The following is a 25,805-nucleotide window of genomic DNA, read 5'->3' on the forward strand; positions in this document are numbered from 1 at the left end:
CCAAAGCACTGGGATTACAGGTGTGAACCACCACACCCAGCCTGTATAGTCTCTCAAACCCACTGTTTTCTGACAGACCAGACAATAATATATTATTAAATTTTGCTTTCTATATTTTGTAAGATGAACAAATGGGTGGTTTAAGTTGTTTCAAATTAAAAACGTCCTCCCAATTTAGAATCTCTAAACTAGATAATCTCTAAAGTTATTCTAACTTAAAATTCTATCAATTGTCACTTTAAAAATGGGTCAAATAACAGTTATTTCATTAAAATTCAAGTAAACCAGATTCTGTATAACAAAGTGTTTATCTCACTCACTTGTGAAGTGTGGCAACTGCTTCTCGTGTCTTAATCTGGTCCAATCCAAATGTAAGGGCAAAGCGACGTGCCAGTTCTTTAATGCCACTGACATGGGCAGATGTCCTATCTAGGTTGGGACCTTGCTCTTGAACAAGTTCATTAAATAACTGGTAGAAAGAAAAAAAGAGGAAAAAACCTATAGCTCAGAATTTTAAAAATTTTATTTATTTTCAGAATAGGTAATTTAAAAATATGTAAAAGGTATAAGGTGAAAGGTTTCTCTCCTTGCATTGAACTTTAGCTACTCTGTTTGTTCCCTTTCTACAAATTGTCTATTATTAATAGCTGGAGTTAATTTTCATGCTAGTGGTGTGATTAAATACAGACAGAAATTTGTTTCTAATAATAATGTAAAAAATACATTCTTTTTTAATTGAGAGAGCCTTGCTCTGTCACGGAGGCTGGAGTGCAGTGGTGCAATCTCAGTTCACTACAACCTCCACCTCCCGGGTTCAAGTGATTCTCATGCCTCAGCCTCCCGAGTAGCTGGGATAATAGGCGTGTACCACCATGCCCATCTAACTTTTCGCATTTTTAGTAGAGATCTTGGCCAGGCTGGTCTCAAACTCCTGTCCTCAAGTGATCTGCCTGCCCTGGCCTCCCAAAGTCCTGGGATTACAGGCGTGAGCCACCACACCTGGCCAAAAGAACGTATTTTGAGATGGGAAAAAGAAATGTATTTATAGAAGTACACTATATATTTATAAACATCTGTTCTTTTTGTTATTGTTTTTACAGGAATGACAATATATGACACACAGGGTTAAGAGGTTTTTTTCACTTATTATATTTCAAACAAGAACATTATATAAAAGAAGACCATTTGCATACATGGGGCTATGATTTTTCCCATCCAGTAACAAAATACACCAAAAAGTTCTTAAGCTGGGTGGAGTTTTATAAATTGCATATCTGTTAGCTATTTTCTGTGAAAATAACAACAAAAACAGAACCCTGGACGTAATATACAAGCAATCATCATTCCACAAATCTAAAAACTTAATTGCATCTGTAGACATCGACCTTTCCTCCTGTTATGAAGGGTGAACTGTCCAGACTTTCATCTAAAGCCACTCCCTCCTATGTATTAGACAAGAAGGCAGTATATAAGGTTTCACCTGCTCAGTAGTTTTGCTCTTGTGTTTACGGCTCTCTCCTGCCTCCTAAACTATTCCTTCTGTACTAGATGCATACATCTTAAAAATACTCTTAACTTCTTGACCCCATTTCCTCTGCCAGCTACTAACCCATTTCTCTGATTCCCTTTATAGCAAAGCTCCTGAAGAGTATTGTTGACATTTCTTTAGTTTCTCACCTCCCAATCTCTCAATTCTAATCACACCTGATTTACTGAAATAGCTCTTGGGTGCTAATATGTTCTGCACCTTTTTAGTTTTCTTCAGCAATAGATTGGCCTGAACTATTGGCTGTGTCATTACTGAAGGAATAGTTCTTCCAGGGACTTCAAATTTATTCACAGATAATTGTTTATAATTTTTTTTTTTTTTTTTTGAGGAGTCTCGCTCTGTCAACCCAGGTTGGAGTGCAGTGGCGTGATTTCGGCTCACTGCAAGCTCCACCTCCAGGGTTCATGCCATTCTCCTGCCTCAGCCTCCTGAGTAGCTGGGACGACAGGCACCAACCACTACGTCCAGCTAATTTTTTGTATTTTTAGTAGAGATGGGGTTTCACCGTGTTAGCCAGGATGGTTTTTAGTAGAGACGGAGTTTCACCGTGTTAGCCAGGATGGTCTCTATCTCCTGATCTTGTGATCTGCCCACCTCAGCCTCCCAAAGTGCTGGGATTACAGGCTGTTTATAAATTCTTAAACTTTAAAATGTTTTCACATATTGGTATATACAATAGCTTTAAACTTTAAAACTTAAAGTGTACATTTAAAGTGAATACAGGCCGGGCGCGGTGGCTCAAGCCTGTAATCCCAGCACTTTGGGAGGCCGAGACGGGTGGATCACGAGGTCAGGAGATCGAGACCATCCTGGCTAACACGGTGAAACCCCGTCTCTACTAAAAAATACAAAAAACTAGCCGGGCGAGGTGGCGGGCGCCTGTAGTCCCAGCTATTCCGGAGGCTGAGGCAGGAGAATGGCGTGAACCCGGGAGGCGGAGCTTGCAGTGAGCTGAGATCCGGCCACTGTACTCCAGCCTGGGCGACAGAGCGAGACTCCGTCTCAAAAAAAAAAAAAATAAAAAAAAAAAAAAAATAAAGTGAATACAAAGAATACATTTTGTTGTGAAAAATTCAAAGAATATCAAAGTAAAAGTTCTTCTTTCTCTCTTCTACCAAATACCATTATTCTCTCCAAAGGTAACCAGTGTTTAAAGTCTGAAAGTTTTCTAGATCAGTATAGATACATTACATTTACAGCTAAAGTTTTTATTTTTACATAAATAGTAGCATACTGCATTTGTCCTGAAACTTGCCATTTTTCACTCAATATTTTGTCTTAAAAATCGTTTATCTATCTCAGTTTATTTAACAATTCCCCTGTTGACATTTAGACTATTTCCAGTTTGTTACTATTATAGAGACTGCTGCAATAAAACATCTTTACATATATTTATTGGTACACACCTGTGCATATCCACGTACATACCTAGAAGCAAAATTACTGGTTTAAAGGGAATATATATCTTCAATTTTGGAATATACTACAAAACTGTCTTCTAAGAAGGCAGTTTTAAAAAGGGGCCTTTTCCTCTATATCTTTATCAATCATTTTAATTCATGCCAATCTGTTGAGCAAGAAGTATCCATTTTCATTTGTATTTCATTAATAATAATTATTAGAAATAGGGTCTCACTCTGTCACCTAGGCTGGAATGCAGTGGTGCAATCATAACTCACTGCAGCTTTGAACTCCCAGGCTCAAGCTATCCTCTCACTTTACCCTCCCAAGTAGCTGGGACTACAGGGTGCATGCCAACACATCCGGCTATTTTTGTTTTTGGATACGGGGGTCTTGCCATGTTGCCTAGGCTGGTCTTGAATTCATGGGCTCAAGCGATTCGCCTGCGTTGGCTTCCCAAAGTGCTGGAATTACATGTGTGGGCTAATGTGCTTGGCTTTTATTAATTATTAATTATGTTATATATAATTAATTAATGCCTCTTTCCTTTCTTTTTCTTTGAGACACAGTTTCACTTCTGTTGCCCAGGCTGGAGTGCCATGGCATGATCTCGGTTCACTGCAACCTCCGCCTCCCGGGTTCAAATGATTCTTCTGCCTCAGCCTCCCGAGTACCTGAGATTACAGGCACCCACCACAACACTCAGCTAATTTTTTGTATTTTTAGTAGAGACAGGGTTTCACCATGTTGGCCAGGCTGGTCTTGAACTCCTGACCTCAGGTGATCTACCTGCCTCAGCCACCCAAAGTGCTGGGATTACAGGTGTGAGACACTGCACCCAGCCTAATGCCTCTTTTCATGTTTACTGGTTTGTAAGATTCTTCCTTGGAAAAGTGCCTTTTTCATATCCCTTGCTCACTTTTCTATGGGATTTATTTATCTTTCCCACTGATCTGTAGGATTTGCTATGTAGGACTGAAAATATTTCCCCCGTCATTTTTTTTTTAACTTTGCTCAAAGTGCAAATTGATGTATACATCTATTTAATCTATATAAATTTATACAGATTGGCTGGGGCAAGGTGGCTTATGTCTATAATCCCAGCACTTTGGGAGGCCGAGGCAGGTGGATCACTTGAGGCCAAGGAGTTTGAGACCAGCCTGGCCAACATGGCGAAACACATCTCTACAAAAAAAAAAAAAAAAAAAAAAAAAAAAGAAGAACAGATCATCAGTTTTTAACTTTGTGACTTCTTTAGAAAGAAGATTTAAAAAATATCCTCTTATTTTCTCATAAACCCTTACTTTTGGCCTTTTATATATAAACCATCTAGTAGTTATTGTGGATACACATTAGGTAGGACTATAAACAGCTATTTTTCCAAATACACAGTCAGCTGACCCATCACCATTTATTGAATAGTCCCAATCCTTTTGCCACTGATATGAGACTTTTATCATAAACTACATACAAACATATATATATATTATGTATTTATAAATATGCGCATATCACATATATATATCCACCAGGCCCCCTGAAATAATTTTAAATTACTAAGCATTTATTAGAAATCTTATTTATGCAATATGAAAAACATTTTATCTCCTGGTACCCTTCCTCATGAAATACTTTTTATATTTTTCTTCTTAAATTATTACTTTTTAAATTTCCAATTTCACATTTCATCTAGTCCAAGAATAAATCACCTTAGGATTACATCTATTTGAAATATGAACTCTAGGATTTTCTTCCAAAAGAAAAGACACCTAACCTATGTCTTTGTACCAGAAAATATCCACCGTAATGCACTGACAAAACTATATAAAATGACCTAGTTTAAATGAGACAAGATACCTAGCAAATATTAAGCACAGAGAAGTGCAATTAATGTTATTTCTATTCTTTGTCTCCCTCTCTCCAAATTTCTTACCTGTTGCAAACTGAGAATGAGAGTCTTGGCACACTGAATTTTATCAATCTGCCTGGTTTTACTCAGTGTTTCCTTAATAATATCACCATAGTCATTGTAATACTGTGAGGGAAAAAAAGAAAACACAGCTTTAAAATTATTGAAATTTCATGAGATAAAGAATAGGTTGGTGTCACCTCCTTTGAAAATGGAAAAAAAAAAAGAACAGGTTGGTGAAAGAAAGGAAAGGTAAATAAATAAGTTTTTAATTTCTTCATCTTAAACATAACAGGAGTTAAATAACTGTCTAAAGTTAAAGGAATGCACATTTGATGTTTAAGATTATGAACTAATATTAGTAAAACCAAAAAAGCTGGGAATTCCAGGAAGAGAGGTGGTGAGAAAAATTCCCCATTCTTGTTTTTTCATGTTTGATACAGGGTCTCACTCTGTTACCTTACCCAAGCTGGAGTGCAGTGGTGTGATTGTAGCTCACTGCAGCCTTCAACTCTGGGCTCTGGTGATCCTCCCACCCCAGCCTCCTAAATAGCTGGGACCACAGGTGTGTGCCACCACGCCTGGCTAATTTAAAAAAAAAAAATTTTTTTTTGTAGAGACGGGGTTTTTGCCATGTTGCCCAAGCTGGTCTTGAACTCTTGACCTCAAGTGAGCTACCCACCTCAGCCTCCCAAAATGCTGGGATTACAAGTGTGCGCCACTGCACCTCGCCTTGTCCATTCTTGTTTTTTGTTTTTGTTTTTATTTGTTTCTGAGATGAAGTCTCACTCTGTTGCCCAGGCTGGAGTGCAATGGCATGACTCGGCTCACTGCAACCTCTGCCTCCTGGGTTCAAGAGATTCTCCCACCTCAGCCTCCCAAGTAGATGGGACAACAGGTGTGTGCCACCACGCTTGGGTAATTTTTATATTTTCAGTAGAGACGGGGTTTCACCATGTTGGCCAGGTTGGTCTTGAACTCCTGACCTCAAGTGATCCACAAGCCTCATCCTCCCAAAGAGCTGGGATTACAGGCGTGAGCCACTGTGCCCGGACCCATTCTTTAAAACATGATTGAACAGACAACATCTAAAATGTACAGATCAAGAAACAGAAATTTTGGTAGAAGTCTCCTGAAGAACTAAAACCAAAACAGTTAAAACTGCTTACTTCCGGGGGGTGGGCCTAAACAGGGGGAAGGGGGGATTAGGGTAACAGACTTAACTCTTTATTTAATACTTTGTGTACTATCTCATCCCCCAAACCCCTATCAACATGTCTATATTTTACTATCGAAATATAAAAAAGTAAAACACAGACATTTTCAACAGTGACTGGGAAAAGTTATAATTCAGTTTTTTGACATAAGATTTAAAGAATTTTTTCTGTGAGTAAATAATCAAAAGGTTTCATTTAAAACCATTAAATCTGGATATTGTTTCCAAGCTAAAGTCTACAGTCTATGTGAAGAAGTGATTAATAACAGTTTGGCAATTAGATTTTCAAAATCTCAAAAACATAGGTATGTTTCCACAATGTGAAATGCTAAAAGGCGAACAGCTCAAAAGGATCATCCTTTTAGTGCAAAGAAGAATTATCTCAATGAAGAAAAAAGAGAAATATCAAAACACTAAAGTACTGGAGCAGGCAGATTTCTTTTAAGTTCAGATTGAACTAATTATGTACAAAAGATGGAGGAAAAGCCACATAGCCATATATCAGAAGAGCAAATAGCTATTACAATACTCACAAAAAGGTTAGAGCCTATAATGAACAGAAGTGTCCCTGAAATGTTAAGGATGATAAAAATTCTGAATAAGACTTGCTTCTTGGAACCAATGAACTATTGTTAAAGGATTACCAGGAAAAACCAGAACTCAACACATTTTATGCCTCTTTATTTCCTGCTAAAGAGAAAACTATATAAAAAGGGTAGGATAAACACTTATAAAATGGAACTAACATCCAGGTTTAGTGAAGAGATAATGAAAGCATCAAGTTGTTCCAAACTGAATTAGTTTCCTAGGCCAGATGAATTGTGTCTTAACAAAATTTGTGGAGATTATGGAAACTTTGTACTCTTTAAGAAATGGTAAAGAATAGGAAAGATGCTAGAGGACAGAGAAAGATAATCATAGTTCTGATTTTCCAAAGGGAAAGAAGGTTATATGGAAAATTAACCCCTCCTCCACAAATGCCTGGGATCCACCCTAGATATTTCTCATTAGGTTGAGTGGGACCCAGGAACATGCAATTTGCAATAATGTTCCAGGTGACCAATGGAAAATCAGGATGAGGAATAACTATTCTGAACAATACCATCAGTGAGCTTGATGCTGAGCCTAAGATTACAGAATACATTATTAAATGTAATGCCTGCGAATATTTGGAAAGGAAATGGTCATTGGAAGCAAGCAGAAGTTTACTAACAGATCATGAAATTTTCTTTTAGAAAGGTTCAACATGCAAATATCACAGTCTATTTGGATATCAATAATTAGTTTGACAAGCTCTTTCATGACTTCCTTGTGGACTAAGTAGAGAAAAATGAGCTGAAACAGGTAGGTATATTTATGCTGCTGTCTTGGCAAGGGCTTGTCTTCCTTCCCATGCTCATCTAGTAAGCTCCTATTCATCCATGCAACTCTGTTTACATATTAGCTTTAGGAATTCTTCTCTTGCTCTTCTCACTTAAGTGTCTATATTTGGTGTTAGGTTAGTAATTTATACATCTATCACAACAATAATCATGCTGAAGCTTTGTGGTCCAGTGAAAAGAGCTAAGCTTTGAAGTTAGACAAACCTAAAATAAAATCCCAGTTTCTGTTACTTTAATAGTTGTGTGTGACCTTGGAAGGTTTACCTCTTGATCCTTAGTTTCCTTATATGTAAATGATGATACTATTTCTTACATCACAGGGTTATTAGAAAGATCAATGATAATGTGAAAGTCTTAGAACAGTGTCTCAAATATAAATGGCATGAACACACGGCAGTCATTCATTATCAGTATGCTACATTATGTTTACATATTAGTTAACTCTTAATCTGTAAGCTCCTTAGTGCAGAAATCATGTCTTACTTAAACCTCTGGCTACCAGCACGTTACTCATCACACTACAATTGTTCAGCAAAATATGATAAATCAGCTACTATATCATAACTGGAATTGGACCATATCCAAACATGAAGACACAAGTAGATCAAATGGCACATACAAAATTCTAAATAGAGGCAAAAGAGAATATTCTCTGTGACACAAGAACAAGGCAAATACAGGAAAACTGAGAAGTATTTCCTCCCATCTGTGCCTGTCGGGCCACATCAAGAAGAGTTCTGAGCACTGCTTTTTCAGAGGGTCAGGAACAAAATGGAACTTATGAAAGTAGCTAAAAAGTATGTTCTTTCATATAAATGCTCGAACTCCTACTCAGTGGAACGGATATAATAGTACAGACTGATAAAAAGCTTATAGAAAAGAAAGAAACTTTATCATAAAATCATCCACATTACACAGGTGAAAAGCTGTCAATTTTAGCTTCTGTCTTCATCCTTTCAATTGCAAATTTCTCTGCCAGTTAGAGGAAGGAGAAAAATAAGAATATTTAACTATACCTTCATGTAGTGTTTGAAGATGTCTGCAGCTGCATGCATGTCAACAATGTCATAAATGATAAGTTTGCTGAAAGCAGCAAGTAGATTCCTTCTTTTATGTAAGGCCTCAATTTTATTAGCTTCATCTTCTTCATCACCCTCTAAACACAGATTATAAATTGGTTATGAATTCTGGTACTTTATCCACGTAAAACAATGCGGATATCTGCATAATTGAAAATTAGCTTAATATTATAACTTCACAAATAGTACAAATCAGTTTTAGATGGGACAAAAACTGTTACATTAATTATTTTAGGGTGCTGTATTTAGTTACTTATTTATCAAACACTAAATAGGTACTAAGGTTCCTATCTTCTTAGGAGATTACCATAGTAAAGACTGAATAAGATAAGCAAACCATATGTAGTCTACCCTCCCTATCTGTGGATGCAGAACCCACAGATAGGGAGGGCTGACTATACTATACCATTTTATTTAAGAGATTTGGGCATCCATGGATTTTGGTATGAGTGGGAGTCCTCGAACCAATCCCCCACAATACTGAGGGACAGCTGTATAAAAAGATTGTTTTTCTGATACTTGTGTCAAAGCAATACTGTGAAATTATCTGTTTACCTTTAAAATGCTGTCTTTTCTTATTTCAATATTCCTTATGTGTTAATACATTTTCACAGAGAGAACACTTCTGAAAATTTTTAAGACACAGGGAAAAAGTTTTCTTTCAGAAAAATATTTAGGGAAGAAATGGAAATATGGATGAGTTAAATTTTCAGTGCTCATCCTAAACATGGTTACATTATCAACTGAGAAACAAAATATTTTGCAAACCATGTTATGCACATCAAAAAAAATTTTAAAGCCCTATCAAATACTTTCAAAACAAGTGTGTTTCTTTCTTAAATTTATAAGTTTCAGACTCTACTGGGTTTTCTATTTCTAATCCTAGAAAAAACACGCCAACAACACTCCAGATGATAACATTTGTTTCAGGCTCCGTACTGACCCTCTCCTGTCCTGGCCTGCCCTTATCTTCTTTTTTCTCTTCCTTACATGTATAGATTCATAAAAAGAATTTGCTGGCAGTCTCTCCTTTCTACTAAATAGTCTTATTGTGAAGCATCAGTGGTTTGACAAGTGGACATTTTTTTGCTTAAGACAAGTAGCAGGTAAATTTGTCTCTTGAGATGAAAACAGACTCTAAATAAACATACTGTTTTACAGACTAGTATTTTCCAAAATGTTCTAAAAGAACAGCTGAACAGTATCAAATAGATTTGTGGATCAAATATACTTCTTACATTATTTTACAGAGCTTAAATAATCTATTTCACAAATAACCTATTCTAAGTGACACTTATTTACAACTAATCATTAACAATCCAGTCTAATATTGCTAAGTTATCACTCTGCAGGCACAGCACAACTTTCACTAGTGAGGTTTAATAACACTTTTTCAGCATTTAATATCAAACAGTTATGTTTTGTTCATTTAAGTAATACATAATGACCACTTAGGAATAGAATGGAACCTGGATACTTTCCTTTAGAAAAAGTATGAACCCGGATATAGCCAATTAGAAACAACATCTATCCTACATACACATTTGTACATGTGGGAAATGACAAATGTACACTACTATTCATTACACCATAGTTTATAATAGTTGATGACTGGAAACTAGCCATATGTCAATTTATGTGAGATGGATTATACGTATTATGCTATATCTACATAAAGAAATGCTGTAGAGCTGTTAGAGAAAGAGCTCTTTATATAACGACAGGAAAAGATCTGAGGTACAATGTTAAAGGAGGGAGACTTCACTATGTACATTTTTATTCTTGTTGGTTTCTGAACTACTATTAACTTTTTTTTTAAATTTTAGTTTTTTTCTGTTTTGTAGAGACAAGGTCTCACCATATTGCCCAGGCTGCTCTTGAACTTCTGGGTTCGAGCAATCCTCCTGCCTCGGTCTCCCAAAGTGCTAGGATTACTGGTGTCAGCCACTGCACCCAGCCAACTTTTTTAAAAGAAAGAAATCTCGATAATTTTTACAATTGAATTTGTTTCTTTTCTCCTATCTTTTGGGGTTGGTAAAACAAAATCAATATTGACAAGATGATAGCTACAAGTACCCATGCTCTGGTTCTCCTCGTCTTGGTCAATAAAAACGTGATCCATCACAAAACTGAGAAGTTCAGACTGGAGTCCAGTATCTGGATTAAACACCAAAGGCTGAAGGCCCTCTCTGCCACCTGTCATTAATTGATGGCTGAAAATCATCAGAAGATCACAGAGTAACATGAAAGCCTGGAATACAAAGGCAATTCATCAGCAAAATACTACACAAATGTAACTACAAGTCAACATTAATGAAAACATATGAAATTAAAACATAGTTTAATAGCAATACCATAATATAAATTTTAAGTATTTAAATTCCAAATATTTAGTTACAATTTCCAAATTTAATAAAATTACTTTTTCTCACTAAACACTTGTCTTATTTAAGACTTTTCCCAAATATAACCTATTTCTTTTACTCTGCTTTATCAACTCAAAAACAGCTCATTAAGATAGTTTGACTTGAACTTTTAAAAAATGAGTTTAAGCAAGATGTTGATCACAGGTCAAAAGAACAAAATGAGTTTAACTCAACTCTGGAAATACAAAATTGATATAACAGATTATAACAAAGATTAGAAATCAATTGTATACTGCTTAATCAAATTAGCATAAAATTTGAAACTCTAATTCAACATAGTATAATGAATACTTCTAAAAATTCTGATGTTAAAAAATTCTGTCAGTGTACTACTGCACATTGATGTTTCCGTCAACAATGGACTGCATATACATGATGGTGGATCCCATAAGCTTGTAATGGAGCTGAAAAATTCCTATCACCTAGTGATGTAGTAGCTACATAACCCTGTGGTGCAACACATTACTCACAAGTTTGTTGTGATGTTGTTTGTGGTGATGCTGGTGTATTATGATGCCAGTCATATAATAGCATAGCATATACAACTTGTGTATAGAACTTAATGCTTGAGGATAATGAATATGTTGTCAGCATATGTATTTACTATACTATACTATACTAATACTATACTATACTATACTATACTATACTATACTATACTATACTATACTATACTATACTATACTATACTATACTGTATTGTACTATTCTACACTTTTAATCATGATTTTGGAGTGTACTCCTACTTATGAAAAAAGTTAACTGTGAAACATCCTCAGGCAGGTCCTTCAGGAGGTACTCCAGAAGAATGCATTGTTATCATAGGATAGGACAGCTCCATGCAAAATACTGCCACTGAAGACATTCCAATGAGACGTGTGGGAGGTGGAAGACACTGATACTGGTAATTATGACACTTTGTAGGCCTAGGCTAATGTGTGTGTTTCTTTTCTTTTCTTTTTAAAGACAGCGTCCTGCTCTGTCACCCAGGCTTGCTGGGAATGAAGTTTTTGGTGTCACACAAAAAAAGAATTAACATGGGAACAAATGATGAAACAAATGAACAATGAAAGTAAAGGCGAGCTTTACTTTCTGCAGAAAGGGTGCTACTCAATAACTGTCCAGTCACGAGAGCACACTCTACCCTCCTACCCAAAGGAGACTGACACGTCTACCCTACTGCTTTGTCCAGTTTCCATTGGCTGGAATAGGACCTCACATTTTACACTTTACCCGACTGGCTATTAGTTTAAAACTTTCTCAATTAGGTAAGGGGGATAGAACAAAGAAAGAAAAGGAAGTTGCCTAGGGATAGTTAAGCATCTCCAAATAAGGAATGGCATGCACTATGGGCTGGAGCTTGTCTAGTTCTGTCCAGGCATGCTGGAGCAAGCTAAGGCAGCTGATTGAGAACACACACACACACACACACACACACACACACACATACACACACACACAGGATAGCAATCTTATAGTAAGAAATTGTGATTGAGAACACACACACACACACACTGGATAGCAATCTTATAGTAAGAAATTGTGACTTTTTATAATCTTTGAAGAACTTTCCCATTTCTCACAGGCTGGAGTGCAGTGACACGATCTCGGCTTACTGCAACCTCTGCCTCCTGGGTTCAGGCCATTCTCTTGTCTTAGCCTTTCAAGTTGTTAGGACTACAGGTGCATGCCACAACACCCAGCTATTTTTTTGTATTTTTAGTAGAGATGGGGTTTCAACATATTGGTCAGTCTGGTCTCGAACTCCTGACCTCAGATGATCCACCCACCTCAGCCTCCTAAAGTGCTGGGATTACAGGTATGAGCCACCACGCCTGGCCTGTTTCTTATTTTTTAACAAAAATGTTTTTTTTTTTTTTTTAAATTAAATAGGCTGGATGCAGCGGTTCACACCTGTTAATACGAGCACTTTGGGAGGCTGAGATAGGTGGATTTCTTGAGGCCACGAGTTTGAGACTAGCTTGGCAACATGGTGAAACCCTGTCTCTACTAAAAAATACAAAAATTAGCCAGGCATGGTAGCCACACGCCTGTAATCCCAATTATGTTCAGAGGCTGAGGCATGAGAATCATTTGAACCCAGGAGACAGAGGATGTGGTGAGCCAAGATCACACCACTGCCCTCCAGCCTGGGTGACAAAGTGAGACTCTGTCTTAAAAAATAAATTAAAAAAAAGCTTCTAGAATAAGGATATACGAAAAAAAATATTTTGATCAGGCGCGATGGCTCACACCTGTAATCCTGGCATTTTGGGAGGCCAAGGTGGGCGGATCACCTGAGGTCAGGAGTTCGAGACCAGCCTGACCAAAATGGAGAAACCCCATCTCTACTAAAAATACAAAATTAACCAGGTGTGGTGGTTCATGCCTGTAATCCCAGCTATTAGGGAGGCTGAGACAGGAGAATCGCTTGAATCTGGGAGGTGGAGGATGGGGTGAGCCAAGATTGTGCCACTGCACTCCAGCCTGGGCAACAAGAGCAAAACTCTGTCTCAAAAAAAAAAAAATTTTTTTTTTTGTACAGCTGTTTAATGTGTTGTGTGTTAGGTATTATTACAAAAGAGTTTAAAAGTTAAAAAAAGTAAAAAGTTTATAAAGCAAAATAATTACAGTATGATAAGGTTAATTAATTATTGAAGAAAGAAAAACATTTTTTTGTTGTTGAGACGGAATCTCCCTCTTTCGCCCAGGCTGGAGTGCAGTGGCTAGATCTCGGCTCACTGCAAGCTCCCTACCTCCTGGGTTTACGCCATCCTCCTGCCTCAGCCTCCCGAGTAGCTGGGACTACAGGTGCCCTCCACCACACCTGGCTAATTTTGTTTTTGTATTTTTAGTAGAGACAGGGTTTCACCATGTTAGCCAGGATTGTCTCGATCTCCTGACCTCGTGATCCATCTGCCTCGGCCTCCCAAAGTGCTGGGATTACAGGTATGAGCCACCACGCCCAGCCAAGAAAAACATTTTAATTAATTTAGTGTAGTCTAAGTGTATGGTACATATAGAGTCTACAGTGGTGTATAGTAATGTCTTGGGCCTTCCTATTCATTCACCAATCACTCACTCACTCATTCACTCACTCAATCACTCAGAGCTACTTCCATTCCTATGGTAAGTGTACCATTTTAAAATCTTTTATACTGTATTTTAGATATGTTTAGATACATAAATACCCGTTGTATTATAATTATCTATAGTACTCAGTATAGTATTATACAGTACAGGATCGTAGCCTAAGAGGAATAGGCTATACCATACAGCAATGGCATGTGGTAGGCAATACTATTTGTTTATGTAAATATACTCTTATAATGGTCATACAATGATGAAACTGCCTAACAACACATTTCTCAGAATGTATCCCTGTTGTTCAGTGGTGCATGACTGTATTAGAAAACCATTAATATAAAAACCAGTATCTAATAAGGCCTACAAACAAATTTAATTATATAAAGAAACTGAATACATTTGTACACATTATAGGTATGGTGCCAAATTTGCCCTGTTTAATGAATTGAGTGAAATAAATGGGTCTGATCAGTTTGTTACAATGGAAAGATTTTGTTGTGGGATAATTGAGGGCTCTGAAACCTCCCAACAATCCACTAACACTGCCCCCTCCAAAGTTGATTTCTATGGGAAAACACAATTTTGGCATTTAGTTTGGAATGCCTGTATATCTGGTTGTCCAACTGCAGCAAGAGTCTTGGCAATTCGCGCCCTGACAGCATAACCATGAAATATACTAAGGTATTTAGAAAGAGCCATTTGAAAAAAGGGGAGCATAAAGAGAATCCAGGGGAAATACTTTTTAACCAGAAGGCCATAGTTTTGGACATCACCAATCAGGTATGATGCAGAAACACTGGATTTGGGGTTTAAATGGCAGAGCTAGGCCGGGTGCAGTGGCTCACACCTGTAATCCCAGTACTTTGGAAGGCCGAGGCAGGCGGATCATGAGGTCAGGAGTTTGAGACCAGCCTGGCCAACATAGTGAAACCCGTCTCTACTAAAAATACAAAAAAATTAGCCAGGTGTGGTGGTGGGCGCCTGTAATCCCAGCTACTTGGGAGGCTGAGACAGGAGAATTGCTTGAACTTGAGAGGTGGAGGTTGCAGTGAGCTGAGTTTGCGCCACTGCACACCAGCCCAGGCGACAGTGGGAGACTCCGTCTCAAAATAAAATAAAAAGTTAAAAAATAAAAATAAAAAAAATAAAAATAATAAAATAAAAGGCAGAGCTGGGTATTTCTCCACAGCATAAGTAGTCTTCTGAATATTTAAAGAATAAGGTTTAGGGAAGACCATCTCTGTTTCCATTTTAAGTTAAATGCTGATAACTCAATAAAGATACTTGTCACTATTTGTAAGAAGAGATAGCAAAGGATAAGTAATACTGTACTCTTTCACCAGATTAACTGACTCTAGCCCAATATCCAAATAAGAAATAGTATGGAAAATACACATTGTTTTATACAAATGTACTCCCCAATACAACAGTCTATTTAAAAAATAGTTTACAAAATCACATCATGGAAACAGTATTTCCCTGGCCCACCCTGACCCTGCCCCTCTGCAAGAAATGAGGAATCTATTAGACCAATAGGATATGTCCACCTGCTTACCAAACCCCACTTCTACGCCACTGTCCAAGTATAGGGACTCAGAGACTCCTTGCCCTAACAGTCCTGAGCCTGTTGTCTGAGCCTGCAAAGGCCTCTTCTTTAGGCATACTGCAGACCCAATGTACATATTACTAGGCCTCTGGGTGGTCAATGGGCAGCTGTTTGGGCAGGTGGTATGGACAGAGTTTCAATGCGGGGCTAAAGTGTTGGCATGCATGTGTTAGAAACTCTAACTGGTGTGGGAAGGAGCTGAAGGTAAGATGATAAAAGGGTATGTCATATGTCAGCTCCCCAGACACTCAATATTCTGTGTAGAATTTTTTTTTTTTTCTTTTCTGAGACACAGTTTCGCTCTTTTTGCCCAGGCTGGAGTGCAATGGCATGATCTTGGCTCACTGCAACCTCCATCTCCCGGGTTCAAGAGATTCTCCTGCCTCAGTCTCCCAAGTAGCTGCGATTACAGGTGCCTGCCACCATGCCTGGCTAATTTTTTTGGTATTTTCAGTAGAGATGGGGTTTCACCATGTTGGCCAGGATAGTCTTGATCTCTTGACCTCGTGATCCACCAGCCTTGGCCTCCCAAAGTGCTGGGATTATAGGCGTGAGCCACTGCACCGGGCCATTCTGGTGTAGAATTCTTCGGAGTCAAAAAGTCTACATTTCAACCTGCCCTTCCAGCTGATGACAATATACTTGTGAAAGTAAAAGGAAAGAATGTATATTATATAATAAGTTTGTTAGCTTGCTTTATAACATAAATATTCACACATCTACAGTCTTGTTCTAGGTCCAGTAAATGTTAGGAATGAACATGTGTACTAAGAACTGCCATAAAAAAATTGTATCTTTTTTTTTTTTCCCCCTGAGACGGAGTCTCACTCTGTCGCCCAGGTTGGAGTGCACTGGCGCAATCTTGGCTCACTGCAAGCTCTGCCTCCCAGGTTCACGCCATTCTCCTGCTTCAGCCTCCTGGGTAGCTGGGACAACAGGCACCCGCCACCACGCCCAGCTAATTTTTTTTGTATATTTAGTAGAGACGGGGTTTCACCCTGTTAACCAGGATGGTCTCGATCTCCTGACCTCATGATCCGCCCGCCTCGGCCTCCCAAAGTGCTGGGATTACAGGCGTGAGCCACCGCGCCCGGCAAAAATTGTATCTTCTTAATGTTCATTACTGTATTTGAGTTGATTTTATTGAGAGCTCTTACTGATAATTTCTTACCTGTTCTTTCACTGGAGTATTAACATTAGACAGGCACTGCTGGCAAACAGCCAAAAAGGATTTCACTGTTTTCCTCAATACCAACAAATCCTCCTGTAAGACACATTCAAATTTGCGAGAATGAATTACAGGATCACAGAAAACTGATCTAGAAGAAACAATAAGTGGAAAATAGCAAAACTGGTTTATTCTCAAGGAAATTCATATAACCAAATTTAATGTTGGGAACCATTTAATGTATTCATTTCTTAGTTATCTGTCCCAATAGAAGGGGCAGTGACACTGACACTCTGAAACAGTTAGAGTTAGCTATGGAATACTCAGTATGATTGCTTTCAACAAATTTCCTTTATAAATATGGTTTACTTAGGTTGATTAAGATTGTTAGTCATTCCTGTGACACACATTACTGCTAGTAAAGTGAGGCGGCAGAGCAGCACACTGAAAAAACTCAATTAGGCAACAAATGTGTACTGAATTTATCTTATATTCTCTTATATCTCAGCACTCTGCAAAATGTCAGGGGAAGAAAGATAAATGTAAGACAGTGCCATGCCCTCAAATAGTTAACATTCTAGCAGACAGACCAATTACGGAGATGAAGTTATTGTATTAACTCTAACTGTAGCAAAGTTGGAGAAATCTTCATAGGAGGATGGGCTTTAATCTAAGGTTGGATGGGTAAACAGATTTAATTAGATGGCCACATAAGATTCCATAAGGAACATTTGAAAAGTCCAAAAGGAAATTTCAAGTCGGGTGCAGTGGCTCATGCCTGTAATCCCAGTGATTTGGGAGGCCCAGGTGAGAGGACTGCTTGAATCCAAGAGTTTGAGACCAGTGTGGGCAACACAGAAAATTCACTGCACATGGTGGAGAATGCCTGTAGTCCCAGTTACTGGGGACGCTGAGGTAGGAAGATCACTTGAGCCCATGGGGTCGAGGCTGAAGTGAGACATAATTGTGCCACTGCATTTTAGCCTGGGTGACAGAGCAAGACCTTGTCTTAACATTTTTTAAATTTATCGAGTGCCTACAACCCACCAGGCACTGGTTTAAGGGCTTACTATTATATAGTTTAGTGTTTATATTGATCCTAAGAAACAGTAATTATTAGCAAGGGGTTGAAACTAGGACTATCTGATATAAGAGCTCATATTCTTCTCACTGACTAATGAGTAAGACACATGCAAATACCAACATTTAAAACAGCAATGAAGACTAATTATCTGAGCAAAGGCTAATGTAGAAACACTTAAAAAGTACTCAACTAAAACTCTTTAAGCTACTCTATTTTATACAGATGACAGCACTGAGTCTTTTTGGGGATCTTTACATCCCAAATAATGACACTTCAAAAATTACATACATATTTCCTTTTGCTAACATGAGGGTAGTATGTGTAAGAAGGAGCAAGTTTATCTTGTGCACAGCAGTAAAAAGGACACCCTCTTGAGAACTTTTCATGTTTCTGCAGATAAATATCTAATAACTAAACTTCAACGTTCCTGAAACTTCTTTAATTTTAAACATTCAAAATACATTGAAGGAAACAGATGAGGGAACAGGCAACTACAATATAGTGTAAGGAGTGCTATGGTAGGAGAAGACATGGGCCCCATGTTGGAAAACTTAAGTCAGAGTCAAAAGTAGTCATGAAAGAGTTCCCAAAGAAGATAACATGTAAGCTGAGTCCTGAAGGAGAAAAATAATCTAGCTACAGAAAAAGGTATTCCAGGTAATGCATAGATATTCAAAAGTGCAGAGGTGGCTAGGTGCGGTGGCTCACGCCTGTAATCCCAGCACTTTGGGAGGCTGAGATGGCCAGATCACCTGAGGTCAGGAGTTCGAGACCAGTCTGGCCAACACGGTGAAACCCCGTCTCAACTAAAAATACAAAAATTAGCCGGATGTGGTGGTGCATGCCTGTAATCCCAGCTACTGGGGAGGCTGAGGCAGGAGAATGGCTTGAACCTGGGAGGTGGAGGTTGCAGTGAGCCGAGATTGCACCACTGCACTCCAGCCTGGGCAACAGAGCAAGACTCTATCTCAAAAACAAAAAAACAAAAACCAAAAAAAAAAGTGCAGAGGTGCTTTTGAGGAACTGTTAATTTATTGTAGTGTAGCTGGGGTATAAATAGGGAAGACAGCAGCAAGAAAAAAAGCTAAAGAGGAATAAAACCATTTGCATTTACATAGAAGACCATTTAAAATATCAGTTAAGTCATATGGATATTGTCCTGCTGGCAATAAGGAACTACTGAAGAAGGATTTTTAGCATGAGAGTGCTAAAATTTTGTGTAAATGACTCATTCTAAACACAATGGAGAATGATGTCCAATAGGTCAGTTAGAGTAGTCACATCTTTCATTGAGAGCTTACATGCACCACATACTGTGTTCCCAGGACCATAAATTTACATTTCATCATCACTCTACAAAGTAAATTGCAATATTGCTGTTTTACAGACAAGAAAACTGATATTCACAGCACCCATAGATGCTAAGTGACAGAGCAAGGATCTAAACATGGGACTCCCTGACTCTAAAGTCCATGTTCTTAATCATTACTGTGTATTTTATTGCATATTAATAAAGGCCATACGAATTTTTTTTTTTTTTGAGATGGAGTCTCGCTCTGTCACCCAGGTTGGAGTGCAGTGGTACGATCTCGGCTCACTGCAGCCTCCGCCTCCAGGGTTCGAGCAATTCTGCTGCCTCAGCCTCCCGAGTAGCTGGGACTACAGGTGCGCACTGCCATGCCTGGCTAATTTTTATATTTTTAGTAGATAAGGGGTTTCACCATGTTGGCCAAATGGTCTTGATCTCCTGACCTCGTGATCAGCCAATCTCGGCCTCACAAAATGCTGGGATTACAGGTGTGAGCCACTGTGCCCAGCCAGGGATAATTTAGAATAAGGGCCTGAAAATAAAATATTGGCTCTAAATATGTGGATGGATGAAAGATAAAGCACTAGAACTGATAGAATTTAGGGAGTAATCGGGTAGAGGCTGCTGCTGATTACTCCTTAATTTCTAGGGAGCTGCCTACTAGATGAATTGTGGTATTAAGTCATCAAGATAAAAAACACAGGAACAGGCCAGGCATAGTGGCTCACACCTGTAATCTGAGCACTTTGGGAGGCTGAGACTGGCGGATCACCTAAGGTCAGGAGTTCAAGACCAGTCTGGGCAACATGGTGAAACCCAGTCTCTACTAAAAATATAAAAATGAGCCAGGCGTGGTGGCAGGCGACTGTAATCCCAACTACTCAGGAAGCTGAGACAGGAGAGTCGCATGAATCCAGGAGGCGGAGGTTGCAGTGAGCTGAGATTGCACCACTGCACTCCAGCCTGGGAGACAGAGTAAGACCCTGTCTCAAAACCAAAAAACAAACAAAACAAAAAAAAAAACAACAAAAAAAGGAACAAATGCAGTGATAGCTAAATTTCAGAGATGACGATTTTGAGATCCCTAATAGATATCTTGAAGATGTCTAGTAGGCAGCTGCGTATGTGAGTTCAAAGCCCAAGAGAAAGAATATGAGTCAGAAGAAGGATTTGGAAGTCTTCAGCATTTAGATGGCAACAGATGTGACAGAAGTGGATGAGACTGCTCAAGGAGAATACACAGAGAAAGGTGACAGTGAGTATCCTGGGAAATACCAATATTTGAAAGACGAATGACAAAGAAGAACTTATGAAGAAATCTAAGAAATTATCTGAGAAGTGGAAATAAAACCAGGAGAATATGGTATCCCGGAGGTAAGAAAACATTAAAAAAATGAATAATTAACAATGACAAATGCCACAGAGAGATAAAAGAGATAAGGATTAAAAGTGCCCCAGGAATATAGCAACTATGAAGCTGTGGGTGACCTTGGGGAGAGCACTTTCAATAGAGTTATGAGTGCTGAGTCAAGACTGCAGTGAGCTGAAAGGAAGATAAGGAAGAAGTCAGCTCTTTCAAAAAAGTATGATTATAAAAAGTCAGTGAAAAATAGGATGGGGCTGATAGAAGTCTGCAGGTTGATGATGGATTTTTTTGGTCACTCTTGACCTTTTTAAGAGAAAAGATTTGAGAATGTTTGCTGAATGAATAGTAACTAAAAGAACAAAAAGCAAGCAATGCTATTAACTAGCTATGTGATCTTAGAAAAATTATTTTACATCTCAGGATTGAAGAGTTTTAAAATCTATAAACAAGAGAGTTGAACTAGGTATTCTGAGGTTCTATGTTAACTCTGATTCTGCTAAATTAACTCTAGGAAACTCAAATGAGAACAGATAGTTGTCAACCTGTAAACCTTCCAGTATTCAAAGGAACATTGTTCCATTGTTAGTACCTAAAATAGTGCTTTACATATACTAGGTATTTAATAAATAGTTACCAAATGAAATGTTGGTATACTTAATATGGATGTTTACCACAATCCTAGGGGCAATTTATAATGTGTTCACTTCATCAAACAATAAATAATTATTGGGTTTTTAAGAAATGATGCTAGGAGTTACTAATGTTCCTTTACTCCCTCAGATTTCTTGATTAATATGTAAGAAAGTATAGGGAATCAATCAGTCATCTTAGGAGCTGGAGGCAAAAGATTCCTTTAAAGGTTGAGCACAAAGCAAATGTGTCTTATGTAAAATGATTACTTCCCAAAACATCTAAAGAGTAGTACATTTAATACCACAAATAAGTAAGCAATCTACTGATGAACAGTAGTATTTTAAGAGACACTGGAAACGTGAAACCACCAAGGAACCAGAAGAAATTAAAGGCTTTTTTTTTTTTTGAGACAGAGTTTTGCTCTTATCACCCAGGCTAGAGTGTAGTGGTGCTATCTCGGCTCACTGCAACCTCCGCCTCCTGGGTTCAAGCGATTCTCCTGCCTCAGCCTCCTGAAAAGCTGGGATTACAGGTGCCTGCCGCCACGCCCAGCTACTGGTTTTTTTCTTGTATTTTTAGTAGAGACGGGGTTTCGCCATGTTGACCAGGCTGCTCTCGAACTCCTGACCTTAGGTGATCCACCTGTCTTGGCCTCCCAAAGTGCTGGAATTACAGGCATGAGCCACTGCGCCCAGCCAGGCTTTCTTTATTGTTATTATTTTTTCCTCTTGTTTCCAGTGGGGATGGACTAAAGACCTTCTTTAGCAATAAAGTTTGGCCTAGATTTGGATGCAACCTAAATATTGAGTGCTCAAGAAAGTTAATTTAATTGTAACTATATTCCAACTGAGAGAATTATACATACTGACAGATTTGGGTAAATGAACACAGATACTGTATACTTAACAAAGTTAGCTAATCTCTTACAGTAAATCCTTTGAACAGTTGGGAAGAGAATTTAGGGTCTTGAGAATTTCAGAACTCAGTGCTTTTATTCATCCACTTCATGATGTTGGCATGTTACTGTACTTCATTTGATTTAAGTAGTGGGAATTATGATTCCCAAGACTGTGATTTTGCTCAAGTTGAGGAAGGCTGCCATTCCTGGGTCACGTGGTAGTAAATATCTATACATTTTCAAGGTGTTATATCAAGATTTTGAAATTAGTTCAGGATTTGCCAATTTAAGACTCCAGTATTAAGAAAGCAAAGATGTCTCACAGAGTGAGCTTTCGTCTTAACACCCCTTAAAGAACAATAGATAATATTCAAAAGAAAAAGAAATATGAAAAGATTTAGAATAGGGCAAATTATAAGAGCTTGTTCTAAACAGGTGAAAATTAGCACATTTACTATGAATTATTTTAAAATATAAATCACCGGCTGCTTTTTAATTTGAAAAAAGTTACATTCCTTATATTATGGATACTGTCACTTCTCATCTGCTATAATAGCTGTAATTCATTATGAAAAAAAGTAAATATGCTTAACTTACTTCATTTTATCTGGGCCAGAATGCAATAATAATAAAAGTTAACATTTATCCACACTGACTACTTGCCAGGCACTAATCTAAATTTTTCACAGATTAACAACTGATCCTTACAACTGTGATAGGTATTGGTATTATCACCCCCATTTTACATATAAAGAACAGGCATGGCCGGGCGCAGTGGCTCACGCCTGTAATCCCTACACTTTGGGAGGCTGAGGCGGGTGGATCACGAGGTCAAGAGATCAAGACCATCCTGGCTAACGTGGTGAAACCCTGTCTCTACCAAAAGTACAAAAAATCAGCCAGACGTAGTGGCGGGCGCCTGTAGTCCCAGCTACTTGGGAGGCTGAGGTAGGAGAATGGCATGAACCTAGGAGGTGGAGCTTGCAGTGAGCCGAGATCACGCCACAGAACTCCAGCCTGGGCAACAGTGCAAGACTCCGTCTCAAAAAACAAAAACAAAAACACAGGCACAGAGATGTTAAGGGACAGGCCCAAAGACACACAGCCATTAAGTAGCAGAGTGAAATAACAAAAGCAGTCTGCCTCTAGACTGTGGTCTTAACCACTATGCTATAATGACTCTTTAATATGATAAAATTAATATGTGGCAACTTGCAGAGACAGGCAGCATTATGAAAGTAAGAAATTTGGCCAGGTGTGGTGGCTCACGCCTGTAATCCCAGCACTTTGGGAGGCTGAGGTGAGTGGATCACCTGAGGTCAGGAGTTTGAGACCAGACTGGCCAACATGGCAAAACCCTGTCTCTACTAAAAATACAAAAATAGCCAAGTGTGGTGGCATATGTCTGTAGTCCTAGCTACTCTGGAGGCTGAGACAGGAGAACCACTTGAACCTGGGAGGCGTAGGTTGCAGTGAGTGAAGACTGCACCATTGCACTCCAGCCTGGGCAACAGAGCAAGACCCTGTCTCTAAAAGAAAAAGAAAAAAGGAAATTTGAGGCCAGGCGTGGTGGCTCACACCTGTAATCTTAGCACTTTGGGAGGCCAAGGCGGGTGGATCACTTGAGGTCAGGAGTTTGATACCAGTCTGGCCAAAAAGGTAAAACTCCATCTCTACTAAAAATACAAAAAATTAGCCAGACGTGGTGGCACACGCCTTTAATCCCATACTCTGGAGGCTGAGGCAGAAGGATCACTTGAGCCTGGGAGGTGGAGGTTGCAGTGAGCTGAGATTACACCACTGCACTCCAGCCTGGGCAACAGTGAGACTCCATTTCAAAAAAAAAAGTAAGAAATCTGAAAGCTGAATTACTCAAATATATTTATATATAAACAAAAAAGCCAGTTAACTCACTAGACATTGAAAAAGAATAATACAAGAACAAGTTATGCTGATTATACAGAATGTCATTTTAAGAAACTAGAACACAACAAATTTTACTTCCACAAATCCCCTTTCTAGCCAGATTACCTGGATTATAGGAGTGGGAACTGAAGCTAATGGGTGAATACAGAGGAGTAATCTATGCTATTTTATCTAACTTCTCTTAGTCCATATAAACTGTCCTTAAATTGGTGCTTCCTTTCAAATTTCTTTTTCCTAAATGAAACCACTATTTTATCTTATTTTTAGAAAGCAGCATGGCATTAAAAGCACTTTTTCTGGCTGGGTGGGGCAATTCACACCTATAATCCCAGTACTTTGGGAGGGGGAGGCAGGAGGAAAGCTTGAGGCCAGGAGTTCAAGAACAGCCTGGGCAACAAAACAACATCTGTCTCTACAATATATCAGCCAGGCGTGGTGACATGTACCTATAGTCCCAGCTACTCAGGAGGCTGAGGCAGGAGGATCTCTTGAGCCTGGGAGATTGAGGCTGCAGTGAGCCATGACTATGCCATTGCACTCTGGCCTGAGAAACAAAGTGAGACCTGTCTATGAAGAAAACCAACTTTTTCCTAGAGTAGCTGTGGAAAGGAATTCAGATGTCTTAAGTAGTAAGATCACACTGAGATGTAAATCATGATATCTTGGTTATATTTTGTATCCATTTTGCAAGTAGCTTTATTAGACTGGCTAAGGTTTTTTGCTTCCTGGTAGATCTAGTGAAACCGAGAATTAGAAGACTGAAACCTACATATACCCATATATAAAAGGGCTAAGATAGTTTCAGTTTACCAATGATCTACTGACCAAGATAAGAGGAGAAACCTCTTGAAGAGACAGGGTCCCACTATGTCTCCCAGACTGGAGTGCAGTGGCACAATCATAGCTCAATGCGGCCCTGACCTCCTGGGCTCAAGTGATCCTCTTGTCTCAGCCTCCCAAGTGGCTGGGAATATAGATGTGTGCTATCACACCTGGGCTAACTTTATATTTCTTGTAGAGACAAGGTCTTGATATGTTGCTCAAGCTGACTTTGAACTCCTGGGCTCCAATAATCCTCCTGCCTCAGCCTCTCAAAGTGCTGGGCTTACAGGCATTAGCCACCATGCTTGGCCAAGAAGAGAAACCTCTTCAACAAATTAAGCTCGGCCGGGCGCGGTGGCTCAAGCCTGTAATCCCAGCACTTTGGGAGGCCGAGACGGGCGGATCACGAGGTCAGGAGATCGAGACCATCCTGGCTAATATGGTGAAACCCCGTCTCTACTAAAAATTACAAAAAACTAGCCGGGCGAGGTGGTGGGCGCCTGTAGTCCCAGCTACTCGGGAGGCTGAGGCAGGAGAATGGCGTAAACCCAGGAGGCGGAGCTTGCAGTGAGCTGAGATCCGGCCACTGCACTCCAGCCTGGGCGACAAAGCGAGACTCCGTCTCAAAAAAACAACAACAACAACAACAACAAAAACAAATTAAGCTGATGTTTTTAAAACCCAGACTTGGCCTGGCACAGTGGCTTATGCCTGTAATCCCAGCACTTTGGGAGGCCGAGGTGGGCGGATCACAAGGTCAGGAGTTTGAGACCAGCCTGCCAATATGGTGAAACCCCGTCTCTACTAAAAACACACAAAAAATTAGCCGGGCATGGTGGTACACACCTGTAATCCCAGCTACTCAGGAGGCTGAGGCAGGAGAATTGCTTGAACCTGGGAGGCAGAGGTTGTGGTGAGCCAAGATCGCACCACTGCACTCCAGC

The 25,805-nt window shown here is 39.1% G+C and overlaps 1 protein-coding gene across 14 annotated transcripts in view; it reads right to left on the bottom strand.

Annotated features, from left to right (window-relative positions):
• Positions 1-25,805, bottom strand: part of STAG1 (STAG1 cohesin complex component) — a 402,189-nt gene that overhangs the window by 22,753 nt on the left and 353,631 nt on the right. For 12 of the 14 annotated variants that reach the window (XM_074031098.1, XM_074031099.1, XM_074031097.1 and 9 more), the window contains 5 exons: positions 16,827-16,919; positions 10,613-10,787; positions 8,474-8,613; positions 4,884-4,985; positions 321-469 (listed from right to left, as the gene is read on the bottom strand). In XM_074031098.1, coding sequence (XP_073887199.1) covers positions 321-469; positions 4,884-4,985; positions 8,474-8,613; positions 10,613-10,787; positions 16,827-16,919 — 659 coding nt within the window. The remainder of the gene's footprint in view (positions 1-320; positions 470-4,883; positions 4,986-8,473; positions 8,614-10,612; positions 10,788-16,826; positions 16,920-25,805) is intronic. The other 2 variants (XM_065539958.2, XM_074031093.1) reach the window with 1 other exon arrangement.

The sequence above is a fragment of the Macaca fascicularis genome, chromosome 2 (genome assembly GCF_037993035.2).
Source record: "Macaca fascicularis isolate 582-1 chromosome 2, T2T-MFA8v1.1".
In the NCBI taxonomy this organism is placed as follows: Eukaryota; Metazoa; Chordata; class Mammalia; order Primates; family Cercopithecidae; genus Macaca; species Macaca fascicularis.